The sequence below is a fragment of the Diabrotica virgifera genome, chromosome 7 (genome assembly GCF_917563875.1).
Source record: "Diabrotica virgifera virgifera chromosome 7, PGI_DIABVI_V3a".
NCBI classification, from domain to species: Eukaryota; Metazoa; Arthropoda; class Insecta; order Coleoptera; family Chrysomelidae; genus Diabrotica; species Diabrotica virgifera.
Window position 1 is genome coordinate 207,414,403 of NC_065449.1, and position 24,812 is coordinate 207,439,214.

A 24,812-nucleotide genomic window follows, 5' to 3' on the forward strand; every position below is an offset into this window, starting at 1 on the left:
CAAAATTTCCACGATTATTGAGTTATTGTATATGGAGGTAACCGGGTACACCAAAGCTGATAAAACAGATTTCGAATCCGATATTATAGCCAAGTTTGACAAGGGTAGCAGTGAATTGTTTGCCCAATCCAAAGCCTTAAATATAGCAAGTGCCTCTGCTGTAAAGATTGTAGAGTTTTTGTTTAGTTTAAACAACAAACTTTCGTTTGTGTTTTCCCTGTACACTGCACATCCTGTTCCAGTAGGGGATTTGGATCCGTCTGTAAAAAATTTATGTACATTACCTAATTTCTCTAATTCTATTTGCATAGATATGTTATTAATTGCTGGGTTATCATTATATTCTGGAAAAATAATATTTGGTTGTGTAAGACATATATCGAATTTAGCCGTGAAGAACGGCAAACCAGAATCATCACGTAGTTCGATGTTTGAGACTGTTGCAAATGCATCAGCTAGAGGGGGACAGTTTCTGTTGTGCCAGTATTTATTAGTGTAGCTATATGCAGTTAAGATGCCTAAATTTTTAATAAGGTCGTTGTGTGTAAATCGTTTTTGTTTAACGACGAATTTTTCAGCTAGTAACTGTCGTCGAAGTTGCATGGGGGGTTCGCCACACTCTGCAAGGAGAGCAGCTGTGGGAGTGGATTTAAATGCACCAAGAACAATGCTTAGAGCCTTGAACTGTACCCTATCTATTTGTGAAAGTCTGGAATTAGTGGCTGATCCATACAAGAAACAACCATAATCTAGGATAGATCGAGTGTACGCTCGGTAGAAAATCAAGTTAATGTTAGGGTCAGCGCCCCAATGATATCTGTTAATTGCTCTTAGGATATTAAGACTTTTTTCACTTTTCTTAATGCATCTTGATATGTGATCAGACCAGGTCAGTTTGCAATCAAATGTGATACCCAAATATGTGTATGTTTTGCAAACAGGTATAGTGTGATTTTGAATTGTAAGGCTATTAAGTTCTGGCAATTGGTGTCTGGTAAAAAATACAATAGCAGATTTATGAGGTGATATTTCAAATCCCTGCTCAGGAAAGTATTTAAAGCAGCAATGCACTATATACTTAAGATTACTAACACATTGAGAGTAGTTTTTATGAGTAGTGTATATAGAAAAATCGTCAGCATATTGTAAAATTCTTGCGTTCATACCAAGGTTGTGAACATCGAGGGTATAGATATTAAATAGAAGCGGGCTCAACACCGACCCCTGTGGCAGACCAGAGTTAACGTCTCTAGGACCTAGAGTATTTGTATTGCATTTTATAAAGATCTGTCGTCTGAGGAACATATTAATAAGAACAAATGCAAATTGTGGTGGTATATGGATGTATGTTAACTTTTCATATAAACAATCCAACAGCACGCTTTCATAAGCACTAGAGATATCTAAAAATAAGGCAGCTGCACAAATAAGATTGGCTGCACAGTCGAGAGTACCTTTACCTTGCCGAAAACCAAACTGGGATTGGGGGAGGATGTTATTATTTTCTAACCACCATTCTAATCTGAGTTTGATAATTCTTTCCAAAGTTTTTAATACACAAGACATTAGAGAAATGGGTCGCAGAGCTTTGTTGTCACTGACCTTAGGAATAGGAATAGTTCGACACTGTTTTAGTGAGGGGTAATCCGTATCTCCTGAAAGTATATTGTTATATATTTTGCAAAGAAAGTGTTTCGCCGAGTCAGGGAGCTTTTTAATCATCATGTAATTGATGCCATCTAAGCCTGGAGCAGTAAGTTTTGACGATTTGATATTAAGTTCTAACTCTCTTAGTGTAACTGGGGCTAGAAGAGAATGATCATGATTACTGGTGGGTGTGTAGTGAATGTAAGGACTAACAATTAGGGAGTACTTAAAGATACATTTTTTGCCAATTTGAAGTTCTCCGTGCCAACTTGGAAGTATGTAGAAATACTTGTTTCACTGTGTATAAGCGTTGCCAAAAATGTATTGATGAAGGTGGTTTACATTTTAAACATAAAATGTAAAACATGCACTTCTTTGTACCTACTTATTTACAATAAACAATAAATGTTTTTCTACTTTAGTTATTTTTGCTTTTATTAATATACAAAACGGTTAATTGACTTCTGGTCTATCCGGTATATTAAATATAAATTGGTAGAATGTGAAATAAAAAACAGTCCTTTCATAGTTTTAGTACCTACATCCTACAGTAGACTTTGAGCATTTTACCTAACGATTTAAACACAATTTAATCTCAAAAAATTAATTTGGATAAATACCCTTAGAGCCACACTGGTAACTGCACCGAAAATTGATCATACATCATTATTAATATCTAGCTGCCTCAATCTCTGCACGGCGCTTTCTAGGTCCGTGTCACTCTCAGTCTCGGCACTTTCGGTTTCTTCCGCGGATTCTTCAGAGTTAACATCTGTTTCATTAGTAGCGAATTCTCGAGATTCACTTCTAGGCGCTGGGTGATTTTCAATGGAATTTGTAACGTTCTTAGTGCTGTGGAGACCAGCAACTCCTAAAAATGTGAATATAGGTATATACTATAATGGACCGTGATAGTGTGACGTCAAAACGTCAAAAAGGTTTCCAAACAAAGCAAAAGTTTGACGTCTGTCAATTGATTATACACGTGATTTGTGTAATAATTTTTAATTTTATTTTGTTTTAACAGCCATCTGCACATTTTTTCTAAAGACACAATCCTTGTTAGTCATATCAATGATATTGCTTTTAATTTTATAAATTTCCTTACACAAAATCAAGGATTTACACACTACATAGTACTTACTGCGATTCTTAGGTTCTTAACCAGTCCTATTTGGAAATATGGTGGGAAATATATTATGAGCATTGATTTTACAATCACGGGTACCCAACACATTACCATTTTGTAAAAATTAAACATCCTACAAGCAATATATTCCAATTATAAAAACGAAAACAAACACCACGTGTGAATTTTTGCTTTGTTTGGAAACCTTTCCAGAGTAGCCAACATTGATTTGACGTCACGACTATCGCGGTCCATTATTGACCATAATAAAGCTTACGATAAAGAACGACATGAACAATTAATGAATGTCTTGAAATCAAACAAAATAGACTACAATGACCTCAGGATCATATCTAATTTATACTACTGGCTCCGTGCGTCTCCCCTCTATTTACAGAAATTTACAGTCACGTGACACGCTGTCAGTTTTTTAGGACGTTTTAGTATTGACTCTTATGGGATTATTTTGTTAAACTTGAACATTTTATTTTCTAGTGATAATAAACGAATACAAATTGTTAGAATTAATTAGTTATTCTTTTATAATGTCATTTATAGTTCAACAAAAATATTTTTTGTCGTTAATAAAGATTTATTGACATAATTTACGATAGTGAGGTTATATAGGACATACCGTATCCGTACTTTTTGGAGTCAATTCGGATTTATCAGAGCTAAAAAGTGTATGTAACATCTAACAATAATATCAAGTAACGGTCGAATCCATCAATGTATGTAATATGTACAAAACTTATAATATTATTATATCATGTGTAGGTATATTGCCACATCCTTTGTATATATAGAAAAAGTTAAACTCACTTCATCCTTATAACAGCGTTAATTAATTTTATTCTTTGATCTAATTTTTTTTGGGAACGAGGAAAATAAAAGTGTTTCACATCACTAGTTTTCCATGTATTTTTACAGTGAACAACACAACAAATAACGTGATATGGCATTTTTTTTAAATGTCCCATTTAAACATACAATAAAGCGCCCTTACAAAGATTCAAGCAACCGCCACCATGAGCAGGTCGGTCGATTTTGCTTTGACACTTTGTTAACGCTCGGAGCGAATAAGCAGCGAGCAAAAGTATGTGTTATGTATTATCGAACATCTGTCAGAGGGAATTGAAATTAGACGTGGGGTAAGACAGGGATACGTATTGTCGCCAGTTCTTTTTAATGCCTACTCGGAAAAAATCTTAAACACTCTTGATGGTGAAACAGCTGGAATAAAGGTAGATGGAGTTTCCATTAACAACATTAGATATGCGGATGAAACTGTCATCACTTAGCCGAAAATATTGAAGATCTTCAGAGACTTGTGTATGCTTTTCAATTTGATTGAACAATGCAATTTAAGTATCCACCTTGTTCAACCGAATTGAATGGTGTATTTCCGCCTTTACGTGCGTAAAAAAATTATAAAATATGTACATTTGAATTTTACCTTTTTTGGCAACCGTAGCAAAATCTCTTTTAATTCTCCGTCTTCTCGAAGGATCATTTCTTCTTATTTGCAACATATTTTCTAAATCTATTATATACAAGAATCCAGCGATGAGCAGTTCACAAGTTTTTTCGTTATTCGTATATGAAGCTTCTAAATCTTTACTAGTACGTTCATCATATTGCCACCAACCTGAAAAAAATCATTTGTAAATAGGTATAAACAATTAAAAAAATCTGTTTTAAAAATATTAAAATTTTGTATCTATCCTATCACAGAATTGACACTAAAAGTATGTTTTATTTGAGAGATGATCGAAATTTTGACAACTGGAATTGACGAACAAGACTTGCGGATTATCTCAGAACTATATTGACTACAAACGGCAACAATTGAAATAGAACACACAATATCCGAAGATATACGAATCCGACGAGGAGTGCGACATGGTTGAGTCTTATTACCGCTATTAGTTAATCTGTATTCAGAATCTATATTCCGAGAACCACTAGGCGAGATCCAAGGTGAAAACAAGTTTAGTTTTCAAAACTAAAATTCTAATATTTTCAATGATAACCAATAAACGTACATTTGTATGCCAAGGGACAAAATATTAAAATTAATATTTATTGACGGAAAACTCCATTTTACAATTAAAATTAAAAGTCAAAATTAAACATTGAACACAAGTTAACTTACATTACTTACAATTAAACTAACGACATCAAAAAATTAAAATCAAATTAAAATAATTCACGTGAAATAGTCCTTTTAAAAGCATTTAGTGTGACTCCCATTAAGTCTATATTTGGAAACTCATTTACACTAGAAACAATTCTATTTAAAGGCATATTTTCTGCATGTCGTGTATTGCACGATCTAGCGGATAGCAAGGGACATCTTCTCAAATTCCTAGCTGGAACATAAAAATCTATTCGACCCAGAATGCTAGGTGCAACAATAATACCATTTAACACCTTAAATACGAAATTAAGGTCAAAGTATCGCCTGCGATCCTCTAGACGGTGCAAATGAAACATCTGCATGACCTGACTGGAATTCAATTGCATTCCTCTAGTACCTAATCTATACCGCAGATATCTAACGAATTTATTTTGAATCGATTCAATTCGATATTTGTGATTCTCATAACTTGGACTCCAAATTACTGAACAATACTCTAGTAATGAACGAACATAACTCAAAAACAATCTCACAATTACAAACAAATTATTAAAATCATATGACATTCTGATGACTAACCCTAATGTCCGATTAGCACGCGCAATAATGGCATCATAATGGTCCACGAAACTTAGCTTACTATCCAGTAACACACCTAAATCCTTAATTACCTGAACCCTAGATAAATCCACATCTCCTATCTTGTATTTAAAATCACTGGTGGTCTTATTACGTGAAAAAATAATATATGAGCATTTCGAAGCATTCAATCTAAGATTATTTTCCTGGCACCAATGTACTAAAGAATCCAAGTCTCTCTGCAAACCCTCACAATCAGATTCTGACCTAATGCATTTAAATATCTTCAAGTCGTCTGCAAATATCAGATATTAAGATTTAAAGTTCCTACCAATATCATTTACCAACAACAGAAAAAGCTTAGGACCCAAATGGGAACCCTGCGGAACCCCTGACACGGCTTCAAATCCATTAGAAACACATCCTGCTGATCTTACTTGCAATGTTCTTCCTTGCAAATACGAAGTAAACCAAGCTAATAAAGAACCAGTGATACCAAAGTTTCTCAGCTTTGTAATTAAGACATTATGATCTAGTAGGTCAAAGGCCTTACTGAAATCGGTGTATATAGAGTGCACCTCGTAACCCTCATCCATTGCTGTACCTATACTATCGATATACAAAAAGAGGTTAGTGAGAGTAGAACGTCCGCCTACAAATCCATGTTGGTTTTCCGTAATAATGTTCCTAAAACAATTATCCAAACTTGGCAAAACCATTTTTTCGAATACTTTAGATAAGGCTTACTGAATACAAACTGGCCGATAATTTTTGATATCACTATGATCTCCTGCCTTGAAAATAGGACACACAAAGGAATGTTTCCATCTGTTCGGGAAAATTCCCGTCTGGAGAGATTTATTAAGAACATATACTAATGGTTCACACAAGGACACTGCACTTTCTCTTAGGAACAAATTCGGTATCAAATCAGGGCCAGCCCCTTTATTGACATTTAATGACAACAACACATTCAGTAAATTGTCAAAAGTGACTTCGAGGTTACTAATTTCCACCTCCAGCTGTTGTGAGAAAAGTTCATTACTCTCCAGGTTATCCAGAGATTTACCATTAAAAGTGCTGTATACAGTACCAAAATGTTTCGCAAATAACTCTGTTATTTTTTGTTTGTCATTCTCACTTTCCTCACCTAGAAACATAGAGCTAGGGAGAGCACCATGTCCGTTGGTTTTATTTTTGATGAACTTCCAAAATTCACCAGCGTTCTCATTTATTCTCACTTCCATCTTTGAAACGTAAGCATTGTAAGACTGCTCAGTGAGTGATGAGCATTCATCTCTCAAATTTTTAAATTCAATATAGTGGTGATACTTATTTGTAGTTTTATATTTTTTATGCGCAATCTTTTTGGCAATGACTTTACTCTTAAGTTCAGATGAGAACCAAACAGGAAAATTCGATCTTTTTACAGATATCTTTGGTACAAAAAGTTCAATTGCGTTCCAAATAATGGAATAAAAAGCATCTAAAATGTCATTTACATCCTCTAAACAGTACAACTCAATCCAATTGATCTGAAGCAAATAATTATTCAAGGCACCATAATCCGCCTTGTGAAAGTTATAATAAATATTAGTTTCCAAACTGATATATTGATTATCAAATAATATTAATGCTTCAAGTGAGGGATGATACCTGTCACACGTCATTAAAGCTTCCGCTTTTTTTAGATTTAAATAAGTATCAGAGAAACACAGATCAAGAATTGAGTCATACTGGTTTTTAAAATAATTATATTGACCTAATCCTAAAAAATTGAACTCGTCACAAAACAAAATTTCAGTATCATTACTTATATTTTTAGCAGTCGTCTCACCGTCCCATATCAGATTTGGTAGATTATAATCCCCAAATAATACTAGTTTAGAATCTTTATACTTATTCATAATTAGTTTTACAGTATCAATGTGATTGGAATAAACATCCAATCTAGATCTGGGCGGAATGTAGACACAGCCAAAAACATATTTAATGCAATTAATAGTAATTCCAGCAAAAACCTGTTCTACATTTGAACTGGCAATTTCCACTAGACAAGAACTGATATCACTTCTAACTGCAATTAACACTCCACCTCCTCTTGATTTCTCGCTGGAAATATGATCACGGTCCCGACGGTATACGGTATATAAATCACAGAAAACTTCATTACTTTTAATTTCAGGACAAAGCCAACTCTCTGTTAGGAAAATAACGTCATATGTTGCTGAACAGGATGTCAAATATATGTCCTTTAGCTTCGTACGCAGACCACGCACATTTTGGTAGTAAAGTGATAGACTATTCATACTTATGTTCGCATTTGGGAGTTTTTTGGATTCTGGTGGTTTTGGTCCTTTAACTTTGAAATAAACGGGTTACCATTCTTGTATCGTATTGCCAAGTTTGATTCACCATTTCTTCTACGCCTATCAAGTTCTTCATATAATTTCTTGAGATGATTTCGTTGCATTTGAGTAAGATCTGATTTAATCAATATGCTCGATGGCTTCAACTTATGTTTGTTTTTAAGACATGCAATCACTGTGCTATTATTTTGAAAAATTACCTTAAGTGGTCTTGGCCTGTCACTACTGCTATTACCACGTCCTACCCTCAAAACCTTAAACTCAGTTGCTCCAACCTCCAGTTTCGTTAGTACTTCTCGAATATTTGCCTTGTCATGATCTATTCTCTCATTAGTAACCTTAGATTGGCTCTCATCAACATTATAGATTAGTATATTTTTAGATCGACTACTTCTATCTTCTAATTCCAGGAACATATCTTGCTCATCTTTGATAATAGATACACTTTGATTTCTTATCTCTTCACTTCCATTTCCACACATGGTTTCAATTTTTTCTTGTAACCCTTCAAGTTTCTTTTCTAAAGTTTCAACTTTCGCCTCATTAGATTTTACAGACGCTTTAATTGTATCTATTGTTGCCTGCACTTCAGTCCTCTGATTTAACAATAGGTTAATTATGTGAACAATAACTACTAGTACATCTTTATTGGTAGTGGTACTTTTCTTTAATAAATTATTTATTTCATCCTTGATTGCAGTTTCACTCTCTACAGCATCCACAGTATTGCATAGTAGACTTGAAAAATCAGCATTGGGCACCTGTTTTCCATTGTCAGCACTTTCTTTTGATACCGAATTTTTCCGGCTATTTGAAGCAGAATTCAAAGATAATCTTTTCACCACCGTCTCTTTGCACACTTTACATTCCCAGTTATGCGATATAACAGTTAATATAACAGTTAACTTCCATAAAATATTTGGTAGGAAATATCAACAGCCAGTGTAATAAAAAAAAACAAATTCTACTAAGAATTGAACAAGCAAGAAAAACACTCATAAACATGAAAACATTTTTACAAGATCAGATCTTATGCCCGTATTTATAGTCGAGTCTCAAGACCTCGTCGAGTCTTGAGACCGACCTTGAATAAAATTTGTGTGTAAACTAAATATAAATTTTATTCAAGGTCGGTCTTGAGACTCGACTATAAATACGAGCATTAGTCTAGGACTGAGAGTCCAAATGATAAGATGTTACGTTTTCTCTGCCTTGTTGTACGACTATGAAAGTTGGACAATGGACCCTGAAACAGAAAAAGGTTAGATAACATTGAGATGTATGTCATATAGACGAATAGATATAGAAGAATTACTCCGAATCATATTGGAAGGTAAAATACAGGGCAAAAGATCAGTAGGATGATGCCAGAACTCGTTCAGGTGATCCAACCTTTGAAAGGGGATATCACAATAAGCTGCTTATTGAAAAGGTCTGCTGCAGACCCTTTTAAAAGTTTTTAACGAAACTTTTAAAGCCATAAATTAAAAGCAAAACAAAAGCAAACATGTGTATTGTTTGTTAATGATAATACAAAGAAAGGAGATAAATTTTTTGTAGCTGTATATGATGAAAAACCAGTTTCACACACAAATCATTCAGTCACCAATCACGGGCCTTGTCACTCTTGAGAAGGACTGCAAGTCGACGATTAATATGAGTCTGATCCGTTTCTCGCGGGGAATCCCCCTGCCTTTTCTTTGTTTTCTTGTTCTCTGTTGTCTTGCTTCACATGCTGTGTGATTTCGCCCGGTTGGTGATTGAGCTCCATAACGTTATATTTTTGTTCTCTAGTCAGATACCTCCTCTGACCTATTGATTTATCTTTGAGCCTTTATATTTCTGACTATGTATATCTTCTCCATTTGATTCTCTAATTATTTATCTCATTGTTAAAACCTCCTAAACTCTTCGCCTTAGATTTTTTTTGATCCAAGAATTCTTCTGAGGATCTTCCTTTCTATTACTCTTAACTTCTCTTTGTCTCTATTAATCAGGGACGTTTTCTGTGCTCATTGTACGTTATGGCAGGTCTAATTGCTGTGCTATATATTTAGTAGTTTTTGGTATTTCCGATAGGTACGCTTTGTTGCCTACTTTTACTCTTTCAGTCATCTCTGCGCTCCTGTCGTTTAGCTGCCTATTGTTAAACGTAACACCTACGTAACTCTCTATTTTTGAAATATACATTGTTCAATATTTATACATATTATCTATGTTACAATTTTTCTTTTAAAACTTCTATCACAATCACCAATGCGTATTATAAGCTTTTTTGTCTCTTAATACCATGTCGTCAGCGTATCCTATAATTTGTGTAGAACTTTATATCGACGGGCTTTTGACAAAATATCGTAAGCATCAATTTTTCGAAAATGGGATTTTTATCTTAAATGGTTCCTTACGATAGTTTACTAATAATTATTAGCTGATTCAAAATTATTTTTCCCATAATAACATCCTAAGTGTCTAAAATTGAATTTAATTTTTATCGTAACAACCGCATTTCAACCTCATTTTGTGCCTTTGGTATCGTAAACGGCAGGGTAGTACCGACAGATGATAGTAAACGCCATAAATCTTGTCGGTTACGTTTGCATATTTTGCCGCTTACGATAAGATTAAATGACCAAAATGACCGTTAGGATTACTCAGTGTTATCTTAAATGTGTTAGAACTCAGCGCAAATTATATTTCGCTAGAACAATTTAAAACGAAAATAGTGGTAGTTTTGATAAAACCTCTTATTCAATAGATGCGGTAAGTTTTTAATACTTGTTTTTATGGTTTATTGTCTTTTTAATAGAATTTGAAGTCTAATTTACTAATTTCGTAATGGCATGATAATAGGTATAATAGAGAAATATACGAGCAATATAGCGAACCAACTCTAGCACAATACACTAAACTGCAGAGATTACGGTGGGCAGGGCACGTGGTCCGCATGCATGAGAATAGAATCCCCAGAAAATTGCTGAATGCAAGAATGCAGGGAAGAAGACCTGTTGGAAGACCTAAAAAGAGATGGGAAGACGAAGTCGATGAGGATGCCAGGAACTTCCTGGGAACGCGTTCATGGAAAGGAACAGCGGTAAATCGAAATGATTGGAGAAGCTTGTTGAAGGAGGCCAAGGCCCGATTTGGGCTGTAGTGCCATTGGATGGATGGATGGGTAATGGCATGACCTATGTTTTTAGTTATTCTTGTGCAAATATCATAAATATTATATTTGCAACAAAAATATATCAACTTGTAGTAAGTTCACTGAAACCTGAAACAAATCTAGAGGAGTCAATATAGAACGAATATTGAAACAGTTTTTAATTCCAAACAACTTTTTTTATTAACAATTTTCGATATAAATATTCCTACATTGTTTGACTTTGGAGAAGGTAGAGAAATGCTTTCCCCAATTTTCTTTACTGGTTTTACGTCTAGCTGTTGTTACATTGTTTTTTTAACATATTCGTACAGTTTTTTGTTGTCTTGGTTATTTGTTTCCATTTATCCTTTAATTCATTTTGATTTTTTCTTTTTATATAGGTTTGCCACTCCTGTTTTTTTCTTTTTTATTCATTTAGTTTTTTATTTATTCCGATTTGTGCCCATGTCATCCATGCTTGTTTCTTCGCTACGTTTTTGGCTTTACATTCTTCATCAAACCACTTTTTTGCCATTGTACTATTGTTTCTTCTGCTGCCTCTATTACGCTTATTTTGATGTTATGCCAGTGGGTTTCTATATCATAGGCGTAACCAGGGGGTAGTTTTGGGGGTTCTAATTCCCCCTTTTGGATGTACTTTGAGCTCTATACGCTTAACACCATTAACATTCCATACCCCCAGAGACCTTCAAGTAGTTGTAACCCCCTCCCCTTAGGATCATCCTGGTTACACCTCTGTTCTATATCTTCAGTTTCAACTGTTTGCAGTTTTTTTGTTGTCTTCTGCGCATTTATTGTTTACTTCTTCTGATTTCAGCTTGTCGAGATTCCTGTTTTTTTTTAAGTGAAAACTTCTTTAGGGACGTTGTGCGATTTTTGGATAGGAGAAAAAGCATTGAATTCGCGACCGTCATCGCTTATGCTATATATTATGTGTACGTATATATCAATTGTTTAGAGGTATAATTTAAAATAATTGTAAAACCTATTTTAGGATGAGGAAAAAGGATTGATTTCGCGACCGTCATCGCTTCGGCCAAATAAATTTTGTACATATAAGTATAGGTATATTATGTGTATGTATATATAAATTTTATAGAAGTATTTAAATTAAAAAAAATGTAAAACCTATTTTAGGATGTGGAAAAAGGATTTATTTCGCGACCGTCATCTCTTCGGTGAAATAAATGTTGTACGTAGATATTTTTTTTATGTATATGTATATATAAATTATGTAGAAGTATTTAAGTTTAAAATAAATGTAAAATATATATTGGGATGGGGAAAAGGATAGGATTGATTTCGCGACCGTCATCGCTTCGACGAAATAAATTTTGTACGTATATTATTATAATGTACGTATAATAATAGTAATATTACTGAAGTGGAAACTTTTTTAGGGACGTTGTGAACTTCTTTTAGATGGGGAAAAAGTATTGAATTAGCGACCGTCATCGCTTCGGCGAAATAAATTTTTGAAGTGAAAACTTCTGTAGAAACGTTGTGCCCTTTTTAAATGGGGAAAAGTATTGAATTAGCGACCGTCATCCCGACCGTCATTGCTTCGACGAAATAAACTTTTGAAGTGAAAACTTCTTTAACCTTTAACTACACGCGCTGGCGTACTTTGTACGCCAGATATAAGAATTCTACTGGAAATATATTTAAAAATTTAATTTTTGACCTTGCTTATTTTTCTAACCTATCACTGGAATGTGCTTTACAATTTGGTTTTAGTTTCGTTATAATCGGCGTTCTGGAAAGATCGTAATTTACATTTTATTATTTGTTGTTTCCGGTGGTGGACAATATACCCCAGGATTATATTACTATAAGTCGTAATATAAGTACATATTTTAATTGTTTTTTAGTCATTATGGCAAAAAATATATTTTTCTTTGTAAAAAATACTTTTTGTCATGTAAAAAATCACATTTAAAAAAATTTTTTATTAGTAATTTTATTTATCATGGAATCCAGTTATTCCATGATTCCAGTTATAAATCCCAATTGGCTTACTGAAAAGGAACTCCAAGTATTCACTGATGCCGAATAAGGTTTATAACAAACAACTAAGTGTATTTTTTCAAAAAAAATTAAACAAATCCGCTGTTTTTAAGTGTATTTTCTTGTGGCGTACAAAGTACGCCACGCGTGTAGTTATGTTATAACTTGATGCGCGGGTAGTTAAAGGTTAAGGACGTTGTGCACTTTTAGATGGGGAAAAAGTATTGAAATAACGACCGTCATTGCTTCAACGAAATAATGTTTTGAAGTGAAAATTTGTTTAGGAACGTTTTGGCCTTATTAGATGGGGAAAAAGTATTGAATTAGCGACCGTCATTGCTTCGACAAAAATAAATTTTTGAAGTGAAAACTTCTTAAGGGACGTTGTGCCCCTTTTAGATGGGGAAAAAGTATTGAATTAGCGACCGTCATGGCTTCGACGAAATAATTTTTGAAGTGAAAACTTCTTTAGGAACGTTTTGCCCTTTTTAGATGGGGAAAAATATTAAATTAACAACCGTCAATGCTTCGACGAAATAAATTGTTGAAGTAAAAACTTCTTTATAGAGGTTGCGCCCTTTTTAGATGGGGAAAAGTATTGAATTAGGGACCGTCATCGCTTCGACAAAATAAATTTTTGAAGTAAAAACTTCTTTATGGACGTTTTGTACTTTTTCGATTGGGAAAAAATATTAAATTAGCGACCGTCATTGCTTCAACGAAATAAATTTTTGAAGTGAAAACTTCTTTAGGGACCTTGTGCCGCTTTTTAGATGGGGAAAAAGTGTTGAATTAGCGACTGTCATCGCTTCGGCGAAATAAATTTTTGAAACGAAAACTTCTTTAGGGACGTTGTGCACTTTTTGGATGGGGAAGAATTATTGAATTAGCGACCTTCATCGTGACTGTCATTGCTTCGACGAAATAAATTTTTGAAGTGAAAACTTCTTTACGGACGTTGTGAACTTTTTAGATGGGGAAAGAGAATTGAGTTTGCGACCGTCATCACTTTGCCGAACTAAATTTCGTACGTATATATAATTATGTGTATGTATACATAAATAGCACAGAACGTACGCAAGGCGTATATAATATAGGTATAGCACTTCTTTTTGGATGGGGAAAAGCATTGAGCTCGTAATTTATATGCTATAAGAAGTTTTCACTTCTGTCGGCACTCCCATGAGTGCTTTAAATTTTTTTTGAAGTTATGCTTCTTTACGATCGAGGGTGAAATTTTATACTTACCTGGCGCATGCGCAGACAGACAGTATGTAGTTCGTTCGCTAATCTTTCAAATTATGTATGTATCAGCGCAAATAAGTCATTAAAAGAATATATTAGTGTTTTTAGTAAATGTATTATTTATTATAATTTTTGTGTCTTTGGATTTGTCTTCCTCGGGAATAGAATATTTTATAATAATAGTAAGTATATTTACTTTAAATTTTAAAGTATTTTTATACCTCACTATGTCAATATGTATGAGAAATCTTGTAAGCTGTCAAAGCAAAGGGGGTTTAGCTCGGTGGTAGCGCGTTCGGACTGAGATCGAGAGGTCCCTGGTTCAATTCCGTGTGTTATCTAACTTTTTTTATTTTTAGTATTGTTTTAGTAAAAATTTTTGGAAAGTAGTAAGTAAAAATTAGTTTAATCTTTAAATACAAATAACCTGTTGAAAGTATATTTATTTCGTTGAAATCATATAATAGAAGTATAACTTCTTACGTGCGTACAAAGTACACACACATTCTTTTTTTTTATTTTGTGGAGCTTGCTATTATTAATATACCCTATTCCACGAGCATACGCCTGTTTTGGATTACTTCGACAACGAATATTTTACTGTGCAAAATAAGAAGAACGAAAGTAAATTGCAAATCACATTGTTGTTTATTGGAATAATTATTAGCGCCATTTACTTTCGTACTTCTTATGTTGCACAGTAAAATATTCGTTGTCGAAGTAATTCAAAACAGGCATATGTTCGTGGAATGGCCCATATGTGATCTGAATCAGCGTTTACTCTATCTGGTTACCTCCTTTCGGTTTGCTCTGGTTATAAGTACATGATCTATCTGGTTAGCTTCCTTCGGCCTGGAATTAGGAATGTTTTTTATGTGATTTTTATGTTGGAATTTTGTATTGGCAATGTGTGTGTTTGTCGCCGAAGTTAAGTTGCATGGTTTGGTTCCTTTAGCATTCGTTTCTTAGTGAATTGTTTCTATCCCTGCAACTTCCCTATTATTCTTCTTTTTTCCAACCTTAGCATTGAAGTCTCATATTATTATCATCAGAATGTATAGTTCACACCAAACCCTTCTTTCAGTGCGTCGACGATTTAATGTCGAAATATACTAACCTAGAATGACAATTGTCATTTTACCCCTTGAAATTGTGAAAGTATGCAACTATCCGTCAACGAATACATAATTTTCGGAGTCTTATGTCTAATAATTACGATAGAGCGAATTCGACAAACTATGATGTACTTGATGTACAGAAAGAAGGGTTTGGTATGAACTTTATCTGCTAGTTGTTCGTAGAAGTTTAATTCATCTTATATCAAGTTCATTACTTGCATCTTCTGTTGGGAATTAAAACAATAGTTCAATGAAAGTTTTTAATTACACATCTGTTTAATATTTTTTAACTTCTACAAATAATTTTATCTATTAAACGATTTTAAATAAAAACATTACCATTACCAATTAAATAAGAAAATGACTGAAACAAATGTGTAAAAAGTAAAAGGAGATAATCGTTTTTCACAATATAAACATTAATATTTACACAGACATTCAATAAATACTACATACACACTGGAATGTACAAATATACACAAAAACGTGAACGAGGCATCCTTAGGATACCGCTGACAAAGTATTTATTTTTAAAGGAAACAAAGTAAGTTATCAATCGAATTAGCACAGAAAACGACAATAAATATCGTTCCCATACCACCAGATTGACAACAGGTGGAACACTTTCTTTGGTTACAACCTCCCGAGATTTTCAAAAATTATAAATCATACAGGATGCCGAGAAAATTAAGATAAGAGAATTTTAAATAATTCACAACCCATCTGCTCAGCGTGGTAAAAGTTCCAACAAGAAAGATTCCTTAGTAGGTACTCAAAAAAAGAGTAAATAAATTAAAATGTATAAACATTTTCAATTTCTTTGTAACACGAAAATGCAGCAGCTGCATAATACTCTGGTTAAATCGGAGAGTGCAGTAAGAGTCTATACCGGTTTCGGAGGTTTTTTCCTCCTCATCAGTAGTCCCATATCATCTTCTCTCCGATTTCCCCAGGCATCACACTTTGGGCCTTTCCGAATTGCAAAGAACGAAATGTCACGGATGTACTAGAGCCATCTACCGAAAAACAAAGTAAGTTATCAATCGAAGTAGCACAGAAAACGACAATAAATATCGTTCTCACACCACCAGATTGACAACAGGTGGAATACTTTCTTTGGTTACAACCTCACGAGATTTTCAAAAAATTATAAATCATACAGGATGCCGACGAAATTAAGATGAGAGAATTTTAAATAAATTTAAGATGAGAGAATTTTAATTTTTAATTAATTTTAGGGAGAGTTATTTAGAGTCTATCGATACTTTTGAAACATTTAGAATATTGTATTATAATGTAGGAGGGATTAAGACATTGCTCAGGGCACCAGAATTTAATGATTATGTAAGTAGTTTTCATATATTTATATTAATTGAAACTCATGTTGAGAAGGTCTCTACTTCTGTATATGATAATTTATTTGATAGTTTTAGGACATTTGTTGTGCATGCCACCAGAACAAACTCATTTGGTAGGGCTAGTGGGGGAATGATCTGTGGGATAAAGCCGGAATTGAAACCTAGGTATATCGAGATAGAGGGACAGATGGTAATTCAACTATTTTCTAGGAGGAGGCGTTGATTTAAACGGATTTATCATTTGAATATTGCTGTATGCTGATGATATGGTAGTGTTAGCAAGCAGCCCGAGCGCTTTACCAATTATGATCAATAAATTAGGGGAGTATTACAGACTATGGAATTTGAAGATCAACATGGACAAGTCAAAAATTATGGTGTTTAGACAAGGAGGTTGAAAAAATTAAAGAAGAGTGGAAAATAAATGGAGAAGTGGTGGAAATTGTTAATAATTATGGCTATTTGGGAGTGAAACTAACACCACGGCTATCTTTTAGTGCCCACTTTGTCGAAAAACGACGAGCGGCTAGAGCAGCTATAAACATGGCTTGGCGACAGGTCTTAGCTAAGGCGAATCTTCCACTATCATCTAAGGTGCGTATTTATGAAGGGGTAATCCGATCTATTCTGACTTATGGTGCTCAAGTTTGGGGATTGGCGGAATTTAAGGAAGTTGAGGAGGTAAGAAAGTTTTTTATAAAAGAAATGTTGAATATTCCGAGTTACTGTCCAAACTATATGTTGGATTTAGAAACCAACATTGAGCATGTGTATCTATTTACGATGAAGTTGCCTAAAAAATATGTCGAGAGAGTGTTAGAGTATGAGGAAGGACGTCTACCTAAATATCTGCTTCAGGAAATGATAAGAGCTAACTGTGGTTGGAGAAGAGAGGTTGGAGAAACTTGGGGGAGAGAGATGGGGAGTGGAATTTAACACAGAGTTGGAAAATATGAATTTTTGGGAGGATAAGTTGGAACAGGTGATAGGAGCCATTTATGTTGGGATAAGGGAAAGAGTATTGGAGAGAGCAATTAGATCAAATTTCTGCAATCATTATAGAGAGTTAATGGGACTCGGCGTTGACATGGGCCATATGAGGGATGAGGTGAGTTTTAATGATATAAGGTGGATATTCAAGATTAGATGTGGAGTATTGTATCTCAATGATAGACCTGGTAGGGCTGATGATAGGAAAAAGTGTGCTTTGTGTAATGAGAGGGAGGTGGAAGATATTTTGCATTTCATGGGAGGATATCCGATACTACGTGAATACAGAATGAAGTGGTTCAGAAAAAGTAGATTAGATAGGGAAGAATTGTTGGAACTTATGAGAGGTTTGGGATGGAGGGAACTGGTTGGATATGCAAGGGATGCATGGAAGTATAGATACAATCTAGTGTTGGAATATAACTATTAGACTCATGCCATTATATTCTTCTTCTTCTTCATGTATTGTGCCTCTTCACCAGTTCTTAACCGATTTTGAGCTTGTATTCACGACATTCTAATAGGTAAAATTTAATCTATACTTCTCAATTAATGAGTGACCGTTTATGCTTTATTAAATCTTAATTAATATTTAATTTAATTGTGTTTATATGTTTATTTAAGTACATAATACTTTATAAAATTTCATTATGTATTCTGGTGCCTGGTGTAAGCTTATCCCAGCAAGGGAATTTCACTGGAAACTATGACAGTTATCATTTTTTTCATATTATTCATTAGTTATATTTTTTATTGATAATTTTATTGTTAGTTATAGAAAAAAATGTTGATTTATATTTAGGCCAACCCCCCAGAGTACCAATGGTCATGGGGGAAAATGTTTTATTAGGTGAGCTATGTTACTTTAAGCATTACTGTAGTTAAAAGCAATAAATATTTCTGAATCTGAAATCTATCCTAGATTTTCCAATCGAACGATGTCTCTGAATTTCTTAGATACATTTAATTACATATATTCAATTTTTTCTGGTGTTTGCGCAAGACTCGTCCAATTATATCTTTGGTCCTTCTGATGTTGTCTTTGGTAAAAAAGTTTTTGCAATATCGGAAACAACATGTATCTGTAACCACTGTATCTGTATACTACTCAATATTTCAGCCATGTGTCAACGTTCTGCTTCTGATAATGCAAATAATTTAAAATATTTCAAAGCTCAACCGGAATATATCGAAGTGTAACAAAAATGTTGGATTTTGTCTTAAAAAATTCACTGTACCTCGAATTTGGAATGACTGGATAACGGAGTATAGGCAAAAATGTCATAGGCAGACCATGAGGAACACATCTCAAACTATATTATGCTCTTAGACGTACATAAGACGGATATAGAAAGAAACACTAAACAAAACAGGGGTTAATAGAAGATAGGAAAAATATCTGCCCATATGGGACATGAAAAGCTGGCCGGCCAGTATTCCATGACTTGCTCTGATAGAAATATGAAAAAGGTATTAACGATAAGATAAAAAAGAAAACTCATTGGCTAACTCTTAGTGCAAAAAATACTCTGTCGCTGTTCACGACATCGTCAATATTTCACAACTCACAATTGCCTTGTTCACATTCATGTATACGTAACTTAAATATACAGTTTTCTAAATAACTTTTAGACAGTTCTTATTCCAGCTACTCCCACCACTTTTGTATTAGTAATTTTATCCCGCTTTATAGATCTTTTCCTTGTCGAATCTCTTTTCGGATGTTGAACATTGTTAGCAAAATCGATTATATAAAGTTCACCGCAAATTATTAATTCAAAATTTGGGATTCCTAGCTGGAAAATTTGTTCTATTTCCTCATTGGCTCTTTCATCATACTTCCACCAACCTTAAAAGAGAGAATATATTTCTAAGTATAATTAACTAAAATAAAGATTTTTAATTTACTATTTTTGTTGCGAATAAGCCACAATATTACTTTAAATTCATTTTATTTGACGTTTCGAATTCTAAACTAAACTTAATTTTAAAGTAAAATTGTGGCTTATTCGCACCAAAAATACAGTAAATTGGATTAAGATGCCACAAGAAAATAGCTTTAGAAAATTATAAAGATTTTTGCACAATAATTTTGACAGTAATATGATGTGAGTCAACTAATGCAGATTGTAATAAAAATAATTAAATAATTGGTTTAACCCTCTTAAGGCGGTGCGGGGTGCAGCTGCACCTCGGACCTCGTTTTTATCACCTGTCTTTTTAGTAATTTTTTTTTATTTTTGTCCATTTTTTTATACGCATTAAATTCAATTCTAAACGCATTCCACCCATTACAGCATTTAAAATTCTTTGCTTTTTTTTGGAAAAATGACTGTAGGGTGCAAATGATGAAAATTTCATATCTTGAATTGGACGTTTCTGATGTTCCACCTGGAGCTAACAGAGCTACGGGATAAGGTCTGTGTTACTTATGTCAGAGAAAAAAGACAAAAAGTCCTGGCATAACTCATCATCATCAATGACGCTACAACTCTTCGTGAGTCTTTGCCGCGTTTACTATTGCCTTCCATGTTTATCGGTCCTGTGCCACTAATTCCCATTGTCACACTCCCATTTTCTCTAGATCTTCTTTGACTGCATCTTTCCACCTTTTTCTAGGCCGCCCAACAGACCTTCTTCCATCTGGCCTTTCCCAGAACACATTGTTTATAAGGCGATTGTCGTTACTGCGTATTACATGCCCTGCCTATCTGAGTCTATTAGCCTTTATATATCTGACTAGATTTTCTTTTCCGAATAGAGACTCTAGCTCGTTATTGTATCTGCGCCTCCATTCGTTTGTCACGCTGTCTCTGCAAGGGCCATATATCATTCGAAGGATTTTACGTTCCCACACCAGCAATTTATTCTCTTCTCTTTTTGTTAGCGTCCATGTTTCGCTTCCATACGCGACTGCTGGTCGTATTATGGTCTTATATATCTGGATTTTTGCACCTCGTGAAAGAAGTTTTGACTTCATTAGATGTTTCATTGCAAAGAAAGATCTGTTTCCTGCCATTATTCGCGTTTCAACTTCTCGCTCTAATTTGTTGTCATTTGTGATTGTTGCTCCTAGATATTTAAATTCTTTAACCACTTCGAAGTTATGATCGTTTATAGTAATATTTTGCCTTATTCGCCGTCGTTCTTGTTTTGAGACGACCATGTATTTTGTTTTGTCTTCCTTTATTTTTAGACCGATGTTTAATGCAGCTTCTTCAAAGCTCGAGAAAATATCCTTAATTTCTAATGTTGATTGTGCTACTGCGTCTACGTCATCGGCAAAGGCGAGTATGATTTTTGCTCCCCGAGCAGTTATGTCTGGTTTGATTTTTGGATAAATGTTTCGCATGACATATTCTAAGGCCAGGTTAAATAACAATTGGGACAGCGGATCTCCCTGTCTCAGTCCAGAATTTACGCAGAAAGCATTTGATATTTTTCCCCCTATTCTAACTTGTGCAAAGGAGTTACTTACACACATATGTGTTACCGCAGCTAGTTTCTTGGGTACGCCGAGCTCGATCATTGCCTTCCATAATGTTGCACGATTAAATGAATCATAAGCCTGTTTGAAGTCTATAAAGATCTGATGAACGTCCCGATTATATTCCCAATACTTTTCAAGCATTTCCTGGCATAACTGCACTGTGTGTAAAAACTTTGTGTTTCTCATTCTGTGAAAAATTTCATGCAACGCTAATATTTTTTTTAAGAAGAAATGAGTACTTTGTTTCTAAAATTACGTTTCATAGTATAATAAACAAGTCCTAATTATCTTTCAAATCAATTTCCCCGACGTTCACATATAAAAAAATTGATATACAGATGGGGTGCAAATGCACCCCGCACCGTTGTTTACATAAGAATCTAAGCACCGCCTTACGAGGGTTAAAAAATTATGTTTTTTGTTAGCGAATGGAGTTGATGTCTGCAGTCATATACCTACCCAAACAAACAACAATTTGTGGTGTTTATTTTTGATAATTTTTAATTTTAATTTTATTTGAATGTCAAATAGAGTGCACAATGGAAACTTCAAATTAAATTACACTTTAGCCATATATTCCCTCGATTGTTAAACTCATTATTCGTCAATTATTATAAAAGCCATATTGAAAAAAAAATGCAATCATCATTGGCAATTATTGTGCTTTTTATAAGTACTACTACGATTATACTGCATCTTTTTCAACTGGCCGCATAGAGAGACACGAAGACACCAGACATGCAATTACACCCCTTTCTCTGGAAAGCAAGTACATAGCTATTATACATGTATTATTCTATATTTTATATTGGTTAATTCAGATGCACTCCCTTGAAATTCAGTTGCACCCCCCTGAAAATAATCCTGCCAGCGCGGATGACAATGATTGGCAACAAATATATCAGAAATATTTGAACCCCTATATGGAGGTCTGGCTCATTTATCGATGAGGATATGTTGTGAGGATATGAGGATATGGTGTGATAGTGCTTTTGAGAAAATTACAGTGCCACTACTAGTGATCGTACATTATATTATTATTCTTAAGCTTAAGACATGCTTTAAGCTCAGCTTACGAAACATACGCGCGGCATCATTGAGATAAATTTTCAACTTGCCACAATTGACTGCCACGTGGATTGCTTAGATAAGAATCAAAAATTATAGTGCAACGTTAGTGAGACTTAGGGCGGCTCTATCTATATGTTGAGCTGGGCTAAGCTGGAGCTTAAGATTTGTTGGTGCAACCAGGCAATAATGAATTACAAATAATATGACATTTATGTCATTCACCTAATATAAATAATACCGTTAATAGATAAATATACAAGGTATCATCATCATCATCATCATCTTGGTGCTACATCCCTTAGAGGTCCTCGACCTTCTCAAGCTTTCTACGCCATTCTGTTCTGTCCCTTGTTTGCATTTTCCAGTTGCCGACTCCGATCTTCTCGGCATCTTGTGTTACCTCGTCCATCCACCTCAGCTTTGGTCTACCCAAATACAAAGTATATTTACTTTTAATTAATATTAATAACTAATTATTACATTATACTAGGTACATACACCTTGTATATTTATCTATTAACGGTATTATTTATATTATTGTAAAGTGCGCATGCATTGTCGTGGACAAATTGTCGCCGACAGGTATCTGCGAACGCAACTATTACATCATGATCCCTTCTAATCCTTAATTGGAAAAAATAGTACACTAGTTCACCAAAAACAGAATAACATAGTGCTTAAAATATACTAAAATGGAAGCCATGATAAATTTAAATTGAATTTAATATAAGTACAATGTAAACATAGCCTCATATATGATCCTCCATGGAGCTTGATATTGCTGCTTGGCAGTATTGTAATGTACTTATACAGTGAGCACGTAAAGGTTGGAATAAATTCATTTTCTCGAGAACGGACAACTTTGGAAAAAAATCCTGAAACAGGTCAATTTTTATTTTTAAATTACGACTTTTTAACATATATATTATACTAGTGACGTTATCCATCTGGGCGTGATGACGTCATCGTTGATTTTTTAAATGAAAATAGGGATCGTGTGATAGCTCATTTGAAAGGTAATTTAATTCTCTATTCAGTAATATAAACATTAACATAATTTTTTATACAAGGCCAAAAAAAATTTTTTTTAATTAAATTTATTGACATAAAAAGAAGAATGTGTGTAATTTATTTAATTCAAAATTAATTTTACTGTTATCAGAAAACAGGAAAAAATGTTTATTTGGCAGATAAATATTGTTTTTTGCTTAAATTAAATATTAAAGCAGCCACCCACCAGCCTCGTGACAGTTTAAACATTTAATTTAAGCGAAAAGCCATGATTATTTTTCAAATAAACATTTTTTTCTGTTTTCTGAGAGCAGTAAAATGTATTTTGAGTTAAATAAATTGCATACATTCTTCTTTTTATCTTAATAAATTTAATCCAAAAAGATTTTTTCGGACACCCTATATAAATAATTATGTTAATGTTTATATTACTGAATAGAGAATTGAATTTCCTTTCAAATGAGCTATCACACGACCCCTATTCTCATTTTAAAAAATTATCGATGACGTCATCACGCCCAGATGGGTGACGTCACTAGTATGATCTATGTGCCAAAAAGTCGTAATTAAAAAATAAAAATTGACCTGTTTTGGGATTTTTTTCCAAAATCGTCCATTCTCGAGAAAATGAATTTATTTCAACCTTTACGTGCTCACTGTATATTGTATGCTTCAAATATAAAAAGAGAAAGCTTTTAGAAAGTACATTTTTTATATATTATTTTAAGGAATCTGCAATTTTTTAATTTATATAAGTAAAACACAAATGAAGAGTACAGGGGAAGAACAAGGAATGTCACTTTTTCATTTATTTTGGTTTTTTTCGCCATGTGGTAGCAAAAACTGAGTACTATCGACTAGGCTATCGATTCAGAGCAATACACAGAAAGATCAGTCTATATAAATTGTCTAAGAATTTGTATCCAGGCGAAGGGCGAGGATTGTCCGCACGCCACTGAACAAAAATAAGGAATGCTAGCAGTTTTTTGGTGCATTAATAAATTAATAAGTTAATATAAATTCATATTATATTAAGATTATAGAATAAGAATTGCTAGAATTCCGCTAAGAATCTCCTAAGTAGTTTTTAGGTATCATAAGAATTAAACCTTTATTGGTGTTTATCTCAATATGTATCAAATGTGACATTCCTTGTTTTTCCCCTGTACTCTTCAAATGATTAATTATTTGAAAGTTGAGTCAGGAAATAAAATAAAATTCGAAATTATTTATCCTCTGAGCTTTTTAAGTTGGAAAAATAAAACATAACAGTGTGACGAAATACTCGACAAGGGAAATCTAAATTGCATTTCACGTCCTGCCATTCACCGTGATAATAATTTTAGCGAATTATTTCCCTTTATATCCCAAAAGTGAATAAAGTATAAACTAAAAGAAAAGAAAGGATGGTTTAGATTTGATTACAGTACAGCACCTCTGCTATGTGCTTATACGTATTTCGGAATCGCCGTTTCCTCGTCGGAGCACCTGGGTA

At 33.8% G+C, this 24,812-nt stretch overlaps 1 protein-coding gene across 1 annotated transcript in view; it reads right to left on the reverse strand.

The window, feature by feature from the left end:
* Positions 1-2,168: 2,168 nt before the first annotated feature.
* LOC114326246 (E3 ubiquitin-protein ligase rnf146-like) overlaps positions 2,169-24,812 on the reverse strand; it is a 35,392-nt gene continuing 12,748 nt past the window's right edge. The window contains exons 3-4 of the mRNA XM_028274556.2: positions 4,233-4,424; positions 2,169-2,518 (exon numbers count right to left, since the gene is read on the reverse strand). Of these exons, the coding sequence (XP_028130357.1) occupies positions 2,304-2,518; positions 4,233-4,424 (407 nt within the window). The 3' untranslated portion in view covers positions 2,169-2,303. The remainder of the gene's footprint in view (positions 2,519-4,232; positions 4,425-24,812) is intronic.